The 16,059-nt window shown below is 47.9% G+C and overlaps 3 protein-coding genes across 3 annotated transcripts in view; 2 read left to right on the plus strand and 1 right to left on the minus strand.

Moving 5' to 3' along the window:
• LOC139554938 (nuclear transcription factor Y subunit gamma-like) overlaps positions 1-5,272 on the plus strand; it is a 94,477-nt gene extending 89,205 nt beyond the window's left edge. Inside the window, exon 2 of the mRNA XM_071368668.1 lies at positions 31-5,272. Coding sequence (XP_071224769.1) covers positions 2,091-3,077 — 987 coding nt within the window. The 5' untranslated portion in view covers positions 31-2,090 and the 3' untranslated portion in view covers positions 3,078-5,272. The remainder of the gene's footprint in view (positions 1-30) is intronic.
• Positions 1-16,059, plus strand: part of LOC139581409 (NACHT, LRR and PYD domains-containing protein 12-like) — a 234,075-nt gene that overhangs the window by 106,259 nt on the left and 111,757 nt on the right. The window lies entirely within an intron of this gene.
• On the minus strand, positions 8,340-9,572 carry LOC139557131 (ladderlectin-like). The gene is made up of 2 exons (XM_071371972.1): positions 8,983-9,572; positions 8,340-8,903 (listed from the first exon to the last, which is right to left on the minus strand). The coding sequence occupies exons 1-2, from the start codon at positions 9,500-9,502 to the stop codon at positions 8,665-8,667; spliced, it is 759 nt and encodes a 252-aa protein (XP_071228073.1). The 5' UTR covers positions 9,503-9,572; the 3' UTR covers positions 8,340-8,664.

The following is a 16,059-nucleotide window of genomic DNA, read 5'->3' on the forward strand; positions in this document are numbered from 1 at the left end:
ATTTTACTGTTTGTGTTTGTACCACAGGAGGTTGGTGGGACCTTAATTGGGGAGGACAGGCTTGTAATGGCTGGAGGGGAATAAGTGGAATGGTATCAAACACGTGGTTTCCATGTGTTCCATTTCATTCACTCTGTTCCAGACATTATTATGAGCCGTCCTCCCCTCAGCAGCCTCCTCTGGTATGTACTGTCCTATATGTGAGAGAGCTCCAACAAGGAATTACAATGGATTTCTCTTACTCTGTTTATCTATCTTGTTTTTCCTACTTGACCCTAAATAAAATGTAACATTTGACGTTCTATTTTCTGTATCTTACTATATTGAAACCCCAAAATAAACCCCTATATGGAAAATCTCCCCTACAGCTGTAAACAAAGACTCTCCATGCTGGCTTTACCTTGTCATCAACACCCTCCATTACATTTCACCAGTCCCCTTTAGTAACGGTGGCTTGTACAGTGCTCTCCATGCTGTCTTTACCTTGTCATCAACACCCTCCATTACATATCACCAGTCCCCTTTAGTAACGGTGGTTACCTTGTCATCAACACCCTCCATTACATATCACCAGTCCCCTTTAGTAACGGTGGTTACCTTGTCATCATCACCCTCCATTACATATCACCAGTCCCCTTTAGTAACGGTGGTTACCTTGTCATCAACACCCTCCATTACATATCACCAGTCCCCTTTAGTAACGGTGGCTTGTACAGTGTTCTCCATGCTGGCTTTACCTTGTCATCAAGGCCCAGTTTTACCCTCCAAGCAGTGTCTTTTCTATTTTCATTGTATCTTTATATAAAACCTTGACACACCCCATACATAACTCTTTCCCATTCACCTCATCCAAACCCACCTCTTCCAACCCTCTATATAACTCCTCCCCATTCACCTCATCCAAACCCACCTCTTCCAACCCTCTCACATCCACTACTAAAGCCTTTCTGTCTGACTCTGGGATATTGGGTGGAATCCTTAGTCTGTCTGACTCTGGGATATTGGGTGGAATCCTTAGTCTGTCTGACTCTGGGATGTTGGGTGGAATCCTTAGTCTGTCTGACTCTGGGATATTGGGTGGAATCCTTAGTCTGTCTGACTCTGGGATATTGGGTGGAATCCTTAGTCTGTCTGACTCTGGGATATTGGGTGGAATCCTTAGTCTGGGAAATGGAGCGTCTTCAGCTTGTCTTTTTGTAGTAACTCTTGACCATAATCCTCTCTTCTGCTGACAGAGCCTTCCTCCAACGTTCCAGCAGTTGTCCAACAATCCTTTCTGACCTCAACCCCCAATGTTCAGCCACCCGTCCTCCATCCATTACTTTGGGCCCAGCCATGTCCATTAACTTCCTGAGGGTGATGCCTTAGGCCCAGCCATCTCCGTTAACTTCCTGAGGGTGAGGATGTTTTCCTTCAGCTGCATCCTGGAGAAATGTGGAACAGCTTCAGTTGTACAGTCCAGTCTCGCTCCAAACACCAGAGGTTCCTCCAGCAGCCAATGTACTGACTCAGCCTTAGTGTGTCTGGACACCTTCATTATACCCCAAACACCAGAGGTTCCTCCAGCAGCCAATGCACTGACTCAGCCTTAGTGTGTCTGGACACCTTCATTATACTCCAAACACCAGAGGTTCCTCCAGCAGCCAATGTACTGACTCAGCCTTAGTGTGTCTGGACACCTTCATTATACTTCAAACCCTAAGAAGGCCTCTGTAAAATGGAGGTACTCCCTACCTAGAAATCTGACTACTATCTAAAAAAATAAAGCCTTCTTTAAACCTAATCTCCCTATCTGTTGTAATACCAGACCTGCTACCCCTCTCCACACCACATGTTTCAGTCCATAAAGGAACCTGAACAAACTGGAACCGGAAAGCAGCAGCCCTACTAACAAGATGTACAAGACCTTGTCCCCCCTCCTCTTTTGACAAATACAAAACACTTTGTGGAACCCAATGATATTTATCCCCCAATAAACCTACAATAATTGCCTGTATCTTGGCCAGAAGGCAGACGGTGGCTCTAAACATGACAACCGATGCCGCAGTGCAGAGGCAACCACAATATTAACAGTGATAGTGTTCCCCTATATGACATATGAGATAACAGCCAACTCCATCTCCTCATCCTCCTTCTACCATATCAACCACCACCATCTCCTCATCCTCCTTCTACCATATCAACCACCACCATCTCCTCATCCTCCTTCTACCATATCAACCACCACCATCTCCTCATCCTCCTTCTACCATATCAACCACCACCATCTCCTCATCCTCCTTCTACCATATCAGGCAACTCCATCTCCTCATCCTCCTTCTACCATATCAACCACCACCATCTCCTCATACTCCTTCTACCATATCAACCACCACCATCTCCTCATCCTCCTTCTACCATATCAACCACCACAATCTCCTCATCCTCCTTCTACCATATCAACCAACTCCATCTCCTCATCCTCCTTCTACCATATCAACCACCACCACCTCCTCATCCTCCTTCTACCATATCAACCACCACCATCTCCTCATACTCCTTCTACCACATCAACCACCACCATCTCCTCATCCTCCTTCTACCATATCAACCACCACCATCTCCTCATCCTCCTTTTACCATATCAACCACCACCATCTCCTCATCCTCCTTCTACCATATCAACCAACACCATCTCCTCATCCTCCTTCTACCATATCAACCACCACCATCTCCTCATCCTCCTTCTACCATATCAACCACCACCATCTCCTCATCCTCCTTCTACCATATCAACCAACACCATCTCCTCATCCTCCTTCTACCATATCAACCAACACCATCTCCTCATCCTCCTTCTACCATATCAACCAACTCCATCTCCTCATCCTCCTTCTACCATATCAACCACCACCATCTCCTCATCCTCCTTCTACCATATCAGCCAACTCCATCTCCTCATCCTCCTTCTACCATATCAACCAACACCATCTCCTCATCCTCCTTCTACCATATCAACCACCACCATCTCCTCATCCTCCTTCTACCATATCAACCACCGCATTCCAATGTGTTTCCATTGTCCCATCATCGCCTAGCTGCACTCCTAGATACCCTTACACCATTCTAACCCCCTGGCAAAGCCATGATCCCCTCATCCCCTAGGTACACTCCTAGATACCCTTACACCATTCCACCCCCCTGGGAAGCCATGATCCCCTCATCCCCTGGGTACACTCCTAGATACCCTTACACCATTCCACCTCCCTGGCAAAGCCATGATCCCTCATCCCCTAGGTACACTCCTAGATACCCTTACACCATTCCACCCCCCTGGGAAGCCATGATCCCTCATCCCCTAGGTACACTCCTAGATACCCTTACACCATTTCACCTCCCTGGCAAAGCCATGATCCCCTCATCCCCTAGGTACACTCCTAGATACCTTTACACCATTCCACCCCCCTGGGAAGCCATGATCCCTCATCCCCTAGGTACACTCCTAGATACCCTTACACCATTCCACCCCCCTGGCAAAGCCATGATCCCTCCAGACCCTTTACACCATTCCACCTCCCTGGCAAAGCCATGATCCCCTCATCCCCTAGGTACACTCCTAGATACCCTTACACCATTCCACCCCCCTGGGAAGCCATGATCCCTCATCCCCTAGGTACACTCCTAGATACCCTTACACCATTCCACCCCCCTGGCAAAGCCATGATCCCTCCAGACCCTTTACACCATTCCACCTCCCTGGCAAAGCCATGATCCCCTCATCCCCTAGGTACACTCCTAGATACCCTTACACCATTCCACCCCCCTGGGAAGCCATGATCCCTCATCCCCTAGGTACACTCCTAGATACCCATACACCATTCCACCCCCCTGGGAAGCCATGATCCCCTCATCCCCTAGGTACACTCCTAGATACCCTTACACCATTCCACCCCCCTGGCAAAGCCATGATCCCTCCAGACCCTTTACACCATTCCACCTCCCTGGCAAGCCATGATCCCCTCATCCCCTAGGTACACTCCTAGATACCCATACACCATTCCACCCCCCTGGGAAGCCATGATCCCCTCATCCCCTAGGTACACTCCTAGATACCCTTACACCATTCCACCCCCCTGGCAAAGCCATGATCCCTCCAGACCATTTCCCAATCTGAAAAGCACAACTTACAGATGTATCTTTGCAGAGGATTTTCCCTTAAACCGATCAACTATGAGACTCAAACTATCCACCTCCGCTTGATGTTTCACCGTAATAACTCCATCATCAGCATATGCTGAGAGACCAATAGGAGGAATATCCTCTGAAAGGTTCACCCCTTCAATGTGACTTCTAATGCTATTTAGTGGTGGCTCTATAGCGATGGCATACAACATTACAGACAACGAACACCCCTGTCTAGTTCCTCTACACACTTTAAAAGGAGCACTCAAGTCACCGTTAACTTTCAGTACACTTTCAATGTCACCATATATCACCCTGAGCATGGAAATAAAACCAGAGCTGAAACCAAAAGCCTCCAAGGTGGCCCCAGAGGTATTGATGTTCAACTCTGTCAAATGCCTTTTCCTGATCAATTGAAATGAGACCAGCATCCAACCCAACAGCCCAAGAGACGTCCAGAACATCCAGAATCAGGGAAATGTTATCCCTTATCTGCCTGCCAGGAACACAGTAGAACTGGTCTGTATGATGTGAAATGTTATCCCCTATCTGCCTGCCAGGAACACAGTAGGACTGGTCTGTATGATGTGAAATGTTATCCCCTATCTGCCTGCCAGGAACACAGTAGGACTGGTCTGTATTATTTGCTCCATCACCTCTCTCAGCCTGGTGGACAAAGCCTTGGACAGGATCTTATAATCAGTGCACATTAAGGCCACCGGCCTCCAGTTCTTCACCTCCATAGGGTCACCCTTTTTTGGCAGTAAGGTGAGGACAACCCTTCTGCAGCTTAACGGTACGAACCCTCTAGTCAAACTATCGTTAACTACTGCTAGCCAATTTTTTTTTTCTCTCTCTGTCTCTCTCTCTCTCTCTCTCTCTCTCTTAAAATCCCCAGCAAGAAATAAATAATCCTCTTCAGTGTTACATTTCTCAATGGTATTTGATAATGTCTATAAAAAAACATTCCCTCTCAACTGCCACTACTGGGGCACATACTGTACATTTATTAAACACATATTGATGTTTTGATATCTCGCTCTAACTTTTAATAACCTCCCCTCAACTACCTCTTTAACCTCATATGACAAAGGCAAAAACCTTTGAGAACAGGATGTCCACAATACCACTTTTTGAGTTAAGACTACACACCACTGCCCCCCCCCCCCCCCCCCCACACTTCTGTTGCCACATAACTACATTTTCCATAATACTATGCGTTTCTTGTCCAAAAAATTATGTCACTTCCCTTTCCCTTTATTCACTCATACGCTACAGAGAATACAGTATACGGCATGTGTCAAAAAGTGATTGATGACCTATTTTATGTATCACGTGGTTATGCCCTTTTATGGACATCCCGTCCGGATGTTCTCACCCTATGGAGTGAGTGTTTATGTATCACGTGGTTATGCCCTTTTATGGACATCCCGTCCGGATGTTCTCACCCTATGGAGTGAGTGTTTATGTATCACGTGGTTATGCCCTTTTATGGACATCCTGTCTGGATGTTCTCACCCTATGGAGTGAGTGTTTATGTATCACGTGGTTATGCCCTTTTATGGACATCCCGTCCGGATGTTCTCACCCTATGGAGTGAGTGTTTATGTAACCTGATAGTGCAGCTGTTCCTTTGAAGTAAAGCATCTGTTTGAAATAAAACTGTCCTGGTGATTGATGTGTTGTGACCTTGTTGAACTGTGGAATGTGTTTGAACATTTCAAAACATTTGATTTTGTAGTGAACTTATGTCTCTGCTGTTTAGGTATCTTGTATATGAAACAGTAATTTCCGGGGTAGGTATGCCTCAGTATAGGTAAGATCTGTGAACACTACGTGCGCCAATAAACCTCAACAGAGATAAACCACTGAAGACTCTAAAGAAGAAATAAACAAAACATGGCTCCTAGACCAATTGTCGGTGTATTGTGTCCTTCGTGTCATGAACACAATGACAAAACCATCGCAGCCCTTCTTTGTGATGTCCCTGATTGTTTTAATGGTGTGCTGGATATGAGTGAGGACATATGGGCTATATTTTCCAACCGGACAATTCAACTGTGAAGATTTTCACAAACAGCCTCAACCTCAACAACCTTTTTCAACCAAAACAGGGAGTTTTTCTCCTGCGTTGCGGATGAGAGAATGGCTTAAGATAAGACTTGCTCTGTGTCAGATCTAACAGGCCCTCAGTGGAACATCCCTGCCTGGGTACGCACTGGGAGAGGAAGTCTGGGGGTCAGATGATTTGAAAGCCATAAGAATCTCTTCAGTGGCATATAGGCCAGACTCCAAATTTTAGGTTGTGCCGAATTCAATAGTTCAAATGCTACTAAATCTGTTAGTTCATATGTATTTTCCATAGCCTGCACAGAGGTCAACTATTTTGTGCCTGTCTTTAGCTTTAGGTGGGGAGATTATCATAAAGTCCTTGACATGATGAGACAAGTGGAAAATCTTTTCCAACATGGTGAACATTTACGTCGATGGGCCCTTCTGTCCTGAAGACAGAACCTGGGCCTAAAGGCAAGAAGGTCTATCCTGGAAAGAAAACATACGACTGATGGGGGTGTCGGCTTCCCCAGGCCTTTTTCTCTAAGAAAGGAATTAGAGAATAGTGACATATAATCATGTACGTATATGTAGTATTGTTCAGTAATAATGTGTAATATGTATGCATTCTGGTACTAAAGACTTAAAAGATTTACAATGAATGAAATATCAGGCTGTCTCTCTGTTTATCCCATGTGAGGGGTGTGTGTGTGTGTGTGTGTGTGTGTGTGTGTGTGTGTGTGTGTGTGTGTGTGTGTGTGTGTGTGTGTGTGTGTGTGTGTGTGTGTGTGTGTGTGTGTGTGTGTGTGGAAGGTCTTTGAAACTACGGTCTGAAAACAGGTGGGGCCCTTATACAGTAGGTGGGGCAATATGTACATAAGGATACCCATGTCATATCTGCTCCCACTACGCCCTCTGGTGTCCATCCGGTGTCGTCCTAACCTGCAGTTCTCCCCCTGTATGCTCTCTCTCTCTCTCCTCTCTTGGTGTGATTGTGTGGTTGGAGACAGTTGTGCTGGAATCAGAGCAGATCCCTATCAGCTGTGAATCGTCCCATAATCAAGACCTCTATATACACTCATTCCTGGCACCTCCACTCTGCCAGATCGTAATCTCTGCTCAGTCAGTTGTTATCCTAGCCTTTTGTCAGTTCTCAAGATCCTGTTGCCCTGCTGTGCTTGTTTCCCTGCCTTACACCGTTGTGTCCTCTTGTTGCAGTACTGCTCTGTCTCTGTCTCCTGTCTCTTGTACCACATCTCACCACCAAACACCTTGATCTGGACTTCACTCACCACCGCCACCTTGGATTCCTCTCAGGATCTGTTAACCCTGTTCAACTCAGTCAACTACAACCTCACTCTACACTTCAGGTTTTTCTGCAACTCATCTGAGCTACCCCGGTTCTGCACTCCATATCTCTCTGTGTTCAATAAACATTTTGGTTCATTCAGCCCTGCTTCTGCATCTGAGTCCACTCTTGGGTTCCCCTGTGTTTGCTCCGCGTAACACCCTTCTCCTAAAGCCCGAATGGCTGTCACGTTGTTGTGTGAGGGACTCTCCGTCCCAATATTTCACATTTTATTTATTTTCTGCATTTTAATCTCAGAGCTTCTTCAGTCCTTCATTCAGGGGAGGAATAGAATAGCACTCTCTCTCTCTGTAGACACATTCCCTGTCACATTTCTCAGCCACATGGATTTAGCCTCAGATATGAAAGACAGGGAATGGTAACGCTTTACAATAAGGGTACATTAGTTAATGTGTTAACCTGAATCAATAAATAATTATTTTTATATCTACTAAGTATTTATTAATTGTATGCATAATTACTAAGCCATAAAAATGCAATAAGAAATTATTTTAAAAAGCTGATAATTCATGTTAGTTAATAGTTATATAACTTTAATTTCCTGCATCTAAACCATTCAGAAACAAATGGTCTGTTAGGAAGAGAGTTAATCATTATTAACAGTATGATAAGGTTTTATCATGTATCAATTATTTTTAGTGATGCAGGTTCATGTTATTGAGACATTGTCTTTATTCTAGTTTATAAAATCTCACCATTGACTAACTGATGTGCCATGACAACTTGAAAAGCAACTGCAAATGAAGAAAACAAACTATTCAGTAATTTATCTTTTATTTCAAAAGCAAGATTAGCAACATCACACAGTTTCATCACAAGTTTAGCTAATGTCAGTTAACCTGAAAGGTTAGTCTACCTAAACAGTAGCTAGCTAACAGCAGATCATGACTTAGTATAAAAGTCTGCATTGAACTTCAAAGAATGTTTTTTTTCGGTAGTTACATGTTTGCTGTTTGCTGTCTCTTGTAAATTCCTTTGTCATTATTTCTAACTGTTAGATATGGCTCGTTAGCTAATCATTAGACAGGTGGAAAGCTTTTTTTGTGATTACATGTTTTATTTGTCATGTTGGTGAGCTGCAGTCAGTGACAGATCTTGGTTTGAGTATTGAAGTGTAGACTGTTGACCCCTGGAGGTGGAGGTGAAGTAGCCTGTTGACCCCTGGAGGTGGAGGTGAAGTAGCCTGTTGACCCCTGGAGGTGGAGGTGAAGTAGCCTGTTGACCCCTGGAGGTGGAGGTGAAGTAGCCTGTTGATCCCTGGAGGTGGAGGGGAAGTAGCCTGTTGACCCCTGGAGGTGGAGGTGAAGTAGCCTGTTGACCCCTGGAGGTGGAGGTGAAGTAGCTGGGTCATTTCCTAGCCTACATTCTTCTGGAACAGAGAGATACAAACTTCCATTCACAGGGCACGTCGAACCAGAGCTTCTCACTCGCAGCGTTCATCTGCAGACAGTCCTCTCCTTCTCCAGCGTTATTGGGCTCACCAGTGTTCCAGTTAGTGTAGTCAAATCTGGACCCATCTGACCACATCCATAAGCCCTCCTTGACTGCATCAAAACCTCCAAGCCAGGTGTCAGGTAGGTGAACATTGGTGTACTTTGTCAGTGATTGCATGAACTGGTACTCTAAAAGGTTATGCACGGATGCTAGGTTTCCACCAAGTGCCAAACAGTTTTGCTCCGAATCTGACCATGACTGTGGAATGCTGACAAACTTGAAACAGCGTGATCCATATGGGTGCCAGTCTGAGGGACATGAACTTTCCTTTGTCCCCACATGCAGTGCTGCTACCTGAGCCTCGACAGGAGGAGTCTGTTCCACCTCAGTCTTCAGTAAGGGTTCTAAACCAAGGAGCTGGGTTAGGTTTGCGTCGCCCAGTGAAATGGCAGCACTCAGAAGCAGAAGGACGGCCAACTTCTCCATGGTAATCTGTTCCTGTCAGAGAAGGAATCACAGGTGGTAGTCTGTAGGTTCTGTTCAGCTTGAGAAAGAGGAACACTTTTATACATGTAGCTCACCAAGCCACAAGGACGAAGTACAAAACATGTATTTACACTGATTCCAATGTACCAAAAAACATGTTGACACTGATTCCACATCCTATTGGGAAATGTATCCTAATCCTTTTGGCAAATATACACTGAGTGTACAAAACATTAAGGTCCCCTGCTCTTTCCATGACCTAGACTGACCAGGTGAATCCAGGTGAAAGCTATGATCCCTCATTAATGTCACTTGTTAAATCCACTTCAATCAGTGTAGATGAAGGGGAAGAGACTGGTTAAAAAAAGATTTTGGAGTGTTGAGACAATTGAGAGATGGATTGTGTATGTGCCATTCAGAGGGTGAAGACAACAGATTTAAGTGCCTTTGAACGGGGTATGATAGTAGGTGCCAGATGCACCTGTTCCTGTCAAGAACTGCAACGCTGCTGGGTTTTTCACGCTCAACAGTTTCTGGTGTGTACAAAACATTAAGAACACCTTCCTAATATTGAGTTGCAGCTCCCCCCACCGAATACGAAGAATCAAATCAAATGTATTTATATAGCCCTTCTTACATCAGCTGATATCTCAAAGTGCTGTACAGAAACCAAGTTTAAAACCCCAAACAGCAAGCAATGCAGGTGAAGAAGCATTATAAACATGATAATAAGGTTGTCCAGCCAATAACAAAAACCTTTTAGCAGCAAAAACTAAAATACATAAATACAGATGTATAAATAAAAATGAATGAAACTGAAAAAAGCATTTAAACCCGGTCGGGCACCCAAGAAGGGTAACAGTCTGTAATGTCCACTGGATGGTGGGGGGGGGGGGGCAGGGTAACAGTCTGTAATGTCCATTGGGGGGGTAACAGTCTGTAATGTCCATTGGATGGTGGGGGGGGGGGGTAACAGTCTGTAATGTCCATTGGGGGGGGGGGGGGGGCAGGGTAACAGTCTGTAATGTCCATGGGGGGGGGGGGGGGGGGCAGGGTAACAGTCTGTAATGTCCATTGGATGGTGGGGGCAGGGTAACAGTCTGTAATGTCCATTGGGGGGGGGGGGGCAGGGTAACAGTCTGTAATGTCCATGGGGGGGGGGGGGGGGGGGCAGGGTAACAGTCTGTAATGTCCATTGGATGGGGGGGGGCAGGGTAACAGTCTGTAATGTCCATTGGGGGGGGGGGGGGGCAGGGTAACAGTCTGTAATGTCCATTGGGGGGGGGGGGGGGCAGGGTAACAGTCTGTAATGTCCATTGGGTGGTGGGGGGGGCAGGGTAACAGTCTGTAATGTCCATTGGGGGGTGGGGGGGTGGGGGCAGGGTAACAGTCTGTAATGTCCATTGGGGGTTGAGGTGCAGGGTAAATGTTACTGTGTGGAGGTGGGGTGCAGGGTAAATGTTACTGTGTGGAGGTGCAGGGTAAATGTTACTGTGTGGTGGTGGGGTGCAGGGTAAATGTTACTGTGTGGAGGTGGGGTGCAGGGTAAATGTTACTGTGTGGTGGTGGGGTGCAGGGTAAATGTTACTGTGTGGAGGTGGGGTGCAGGGTAAATGTTACTGTGTGGAGGTGAGGTGCAGGGTAAATGTTACTGTGTGGAGGTGGGGTGCAGGGTAAATGTTACTGTGTGGAGGTGAGGTGCAGGGTAAATGTTACTGTGTGGAGGTGAGGTGCAGGGTAAATGTTACTGTGTGGAGGTGAGGTGCAGGGTAAATGTTACTGTGTGGAGGTGCAGGGTAAATGTTACTGTGTGGAGGTGAGGTGCAGGGTAAATGTTACTGTGTGGAGGTGAGGTGCAGGGTAAATGTTACTGTGTGGAGGTGCAGGGTAAATGTTACTGTGTGGAGGTGCAGGGTAAATGTTACTGTGTGGAGGTGGGGTGCAGGGTAAATGTTACTGTGTGGAGGTGCAGGGTAAATGTTACTGTGTGGAGGTGGGGTGCAGGGTAAATGTTACTGTGTGGAGGTGAGGTGCAGGGTAAATGTTACTGTGTGGAGGTGGGGTGCAGGGTAAATGTTCCTGTGTGGAGGTGAGGTGCAGGGTAAATGTTACTGTGTGGAGGTGAGGTGCAGGGTAAATGTTACTGTGTGGAGGTGCAGGGTAAATGTTACTGTGTGGAGGTGCAGGGTAAATGTTACTGTGTGGAGGTGGGGTGCAGGGTAAATGTTCCTGTGTGGAGGTGGGGTGCAGGGTAAATGTTACTGTGTGGAGGTGGGGTGCAGGGTAAATGTTACTGTGTGGAGGTGGGGTGCAGGGTAAATGTTACTGTGTGGAGGTGCAGGGTAAATGTTACTGTGTGGAGGTGAGGTGCAGGGTAAATGTTACTGTGTGGAGGTGAGGTGCAGGGTAAATGTTACTGTGTGGAGGTGAGGTGCAGGGTAAATGTTCCTGTGTGGAGGTGAGGTGCAGGGTAAATGTTACTGTGTGGAGGTGCAGGGTAAATGTTACTGTGTGGAGGTGCAGGGTAAATGTTACTGTGTGGAGGTGGGGTGCAGGGTAAATGTTACTGTGTGGAGGTGAGGTGCAGGGTAAATGTTACTGTGTGGAGGTGAGGTGCAGGGTAAATGTTACTGTGTGGAGGTGAGGTGCAGGGTAAATGTTACTGTGTGGAGGTGGGGTGCAGGGTAAATGTTACTGTGTGGAGGTGAGGTGCAGGGTAAATGTTACTGTGTGGAGGTGGGGTGCAGGGTAAATGTTACTGTGTGGAGGTGAGGTGCAGGGTAAATGTTACTGTGTGGAGGTGGGGTGCAGGGTAAATGTTACTGTGTGGAGGTGCAGGGTAAATGTTACTGTGTGGAGGTGAGGTGCAGGGTAAATGTTACTGTGTGGAGGTGAGGTGCAGGGTAAATGTTACTGTGTGGAGGTGAGGTGCAGGGTAAATGTTACTGTGTGGAGGTGGGGTGCAGGGTAAATGTTACTGTGTGGAGGTGAGGTGCAGGGTAAATGTTACTGTGTGGAGGTGGGGTGCAGGGTAAATGTTCCTGTGTGGAGGTGGGGTGCAGGGTAAATGTTACTGTGTGGAGGTGAGGTGCAGGGTAAATGTTACTGTGTGGAGGTGAGGTGCAGGGTAAATGTTACTGTGTGGAGGTGGGGTGCAGGGTAAATGTTACTGTGTGGAGGTGGGGTGCAGGGTAAATGTTACTGTGTGGAGGTGCAGGGTAAATGTTACTGTGTGGAGGTGAGGTGCAGGGTAAATGTTACTGTGTGGAGGTGGGGTGCAGGGTAAATGTTCCTGTGTGGAGGTGCAGGGTAAATGTTACTGTGTGGAGGTGAGGTGCAGGGTAAATGTTACTGTGTGGAGGTGAGGTGCAGGGTAAATGTTACTGTGTGGAGGTGGGGTGCAGGGTAAATGTTCCTGTGTGGTGGTGGGGTGCAGGGTAAATGTTACTGTGTGGAGGTGGGGTGCAGGGTAAATGTTACTGTGTGGTGGTGAGGTGCAGGGTAAATGTTACTGTGTGGAGGTGAGGTGCAGGGTAAATGTTACTGTGTGGAGGTGAGGTGCAGGGTAAATGTTACTGTGTGGAGGTGAGGTGCAGGGTAAATGTTACTGTGTGGAGGTGAGGTGCAGGGTAAATGTTACTGTGTGGAGGTGAGGGTAAATGTTACTGTGTGGAGGTGGGGTGCAGGGTAAATGTTACTGTGTGGAGGTGAGGTGCAGGGTAAATGTTACTGTGTGGAGGTGAGGGTAAATGTTACTGTGTGGAGGTGGGGTGCAGGGTAAATGTTACTGTGTGGAGGTGAGGGTGCAGGGTAAATGTTACTGTGTGGAGGTGAGGGTAAATGTTACTGTGTGGAGGTGGGGTGCAGGGTAAATGTTACTGTGTGGAGGTGAGGTGCAGGGTAAATGTTACTGTGTGGAGGTGCAGGGTAAATGTTCCTGTGTGGAGGTGGGGTGCAGGGTAAATGTTACTGTGTGGAGGTGGGGTGCAGGGTAAATGTTACTGTGTGGAGGTGAGGGTGCAGGGTAAATGTTCCTGTGTGGAGGTGGGGTGCAGGGTAAATGTTCCTGTGTGGAGGTGAGGTGCAGGGTAAATGTTACTGTGTGGAGGTGAGGTGCAGGGTAAATGTTCCTGTGTGGAGGTGGGGTGCAGGGTAAATGTTACTGTGTGGAGGTGAGGTGCAGGGTAAATGTTACTGTGTGGTGGTGGGGTGCAGGGTAAATGTTCCTGTGTGGAGGTGGGGTGCAGGGTAAATGTTACTGTGTGGAGGTGAGGTGCAGGGTAAATGTTACTGTGTGGAGGTGGGGTGCAGGGTAAATGTTACTGTGTGGAGGTGAGGTGCAGGGTAAATGTTACTGTGTGGAGGTGAGGTGCAGGGTAAATGTTACTGTGTGGAGGTGGGGTGCAGGGTAAATGTTACTGTGTGGAGGTGAGGTGCAGGGTAAATGTTACTGTGTGGAGGTGAGGTGCAGGGTAAATGTTACTGTGTGGAGGTGGGGTGCAGGGTAAATGTTACTGTGTGGAGGTGAGGTGCAGGGTAAATGTTACTGTGTGGAGGTGAGGTGCAGGGTAAATGTTACTGTGTGGAGGTGGGGTGCAGGGTAAATGTTACTGTGTGGAGGTGAGGTGCAGGGTAAATGTTCCTGTGTGGAGGTGGGGTGCAGGGTAAATGTTACTGTGTGGAGGTGAGGTGCAGGGTAAATGTTACTGTGTGGAGGTGAGGTGCAGGGTAAATGTTACTGTGTGGAGGTGAGGTGCAGGGTAAATGTTACTGTGTGAAGGTGGGGTGCAGGGTAAATGTTACTGTGTGGAGGTGAGGTGCAGGGTAAATGTTCCTGTGTGGAGGTGGGGTGCAGGGTAAATGTTACTGTGTGGAGGTGAGGTGCAGGGTAAATGTTACTGTGTGGAGGTGGTGGTGCAGGGTAAATGTTCCTGTGTGGAGGTGGGGTGCAGGGTAAATGTTACTCTGTGGAGGTGGGGTGCAGGGTAAATGTTACTGTGTGGAGGTGGGGTGCAGGGTAAATGTTCCTGTGTGGAGGTGAGGTGCAGGGTAAATGTTACTGTGTGGAGGTGAGGGTAAATGTTACTGTGTGGAGATGGGGTGCAGGGTAAATGTTACTGTGTGGAGGTGAGGTAAATGGTAAATGTTCCTGTGTGGAGGTGCAGGGTAAATGTTACTGTGTGGAGGTGAGGTGCAGGGTAAATGTTACTGTGTGGAGGTGGGGTGCAGGGTAAATGTTACTGTGTGGAGGTGCAGGGTAAATGTTACTGTGTGGAGGTGGGGTGCAGGGTAAATGTTACTGTGTGGAGGTGGGGTGCAGGGTGTCACGTTCCTGACCTGTTTTCTCTTGTTTTATATGTCTTTATTGGTCAGGGCGTGAGTGTTGGGTGGGCAGTCTATGTTTTCTATTTCTATGTGGGGTTTTGTGTTCGGCCTGGTATGATTCTCAATTAGAGACAGGTGTGTGTCGTTTGTCTCTGATTGAGAGTCATACTAAGGCAGCCAGGGTTTCACTGGTGGTTTGTGGGTGTTTGTTTCCTGTGTCAGTGTTTGGGCCACACAGGACTGTTTGAGGTTAGTCACGTTTGTTGTTTTGTATTTTGTAGTGTTTTCTTGTTATTTACATTAAACATGTACAATTACCAATCCGCATCTTGGTCCGATCCATGCTCCTCCTCGTCTGAGGAGGAGAACGACATTGACAGCCGTTACAGAAACACCCACCAAACCAGGACCAAGCGGATTGGAGAAGGACGGCAAGAACCAAAGCAATGGAGAGAAGAGGAATGGACATGGGAGCAAATACTCAACGGAGAAGGACCCTGGGCTAAAGTGGGAGAGAATCGCCGCTCTCGGGAGGAGAAGGAGGCAGCCACAGCCCAGGAGCGCTGGTATGAGGAGGCAGCACGTAAGAGAGGCTGGAAGCCCGAGAGGCTCACCCAAAAATTTCTTGGGAGGGGGCTAAAGGGGAGTGTGGCGAAGCCGGGTTGGTTACCTGAGCCAACTCCCCGGGCTAACCGTGGAGTGAGAGGGCGTCGTACTGGTCAGACACCGTGTTATGCGGTAAAGCGCACGGTGTCCCCAGTACGCGTGCTTAGCCCAGTGCGGGCTATTCCACCTTGCCGCACTGGGAGGGCTAGGTTGGGCATCGAGCCGGATGTCATGAAGCCGGCCCAACGTATCTGGCCTCCAGTACGTCTCCTCGGGCCGGCGTACATGGCACCAGCCTTACAGGTGGTGTCCCCGGTTCGCCTGCATAGCCCAGTGCGGGCTATTCCACCTCGCCGCACTGGCAGGGCTACGGGGACCATTCAACCTGGTAAGGTTGGAGAGGCTCGGTGCTCAAGAGCGCGTGTCCTCCTTCACGGTCCGGTATATCCGGCGCCACCTTCCCGCCCCAGCCCAGTACCACCAGTGCCTACACCACGCACCAGGCTTCCAGTGCATCACCAGAGCCCTGTTCCTCCTCCCCGCACTCGCCCTGAGGTGCGTGCCCTCAGCCCGGTACCTCCAGTTCCGGCACCACGCATCAGGCCTATAGTGCGTCTCAGCCGGCC

This window comes from Salvelinus alpinus, chromosome 1 (genome assembly GCF_045679555.1).
Source record: "Salvelinus alpinus chromosome 1, SLU_Salpinus.1, whole genome shotgun sequence".
Lineage (NCBI taxonomy): Eukaryota > Metazoa > Chordata > Actinopteri > Salmoniformes > Salmonidae > Salvelinus > Salvelinus alpinus.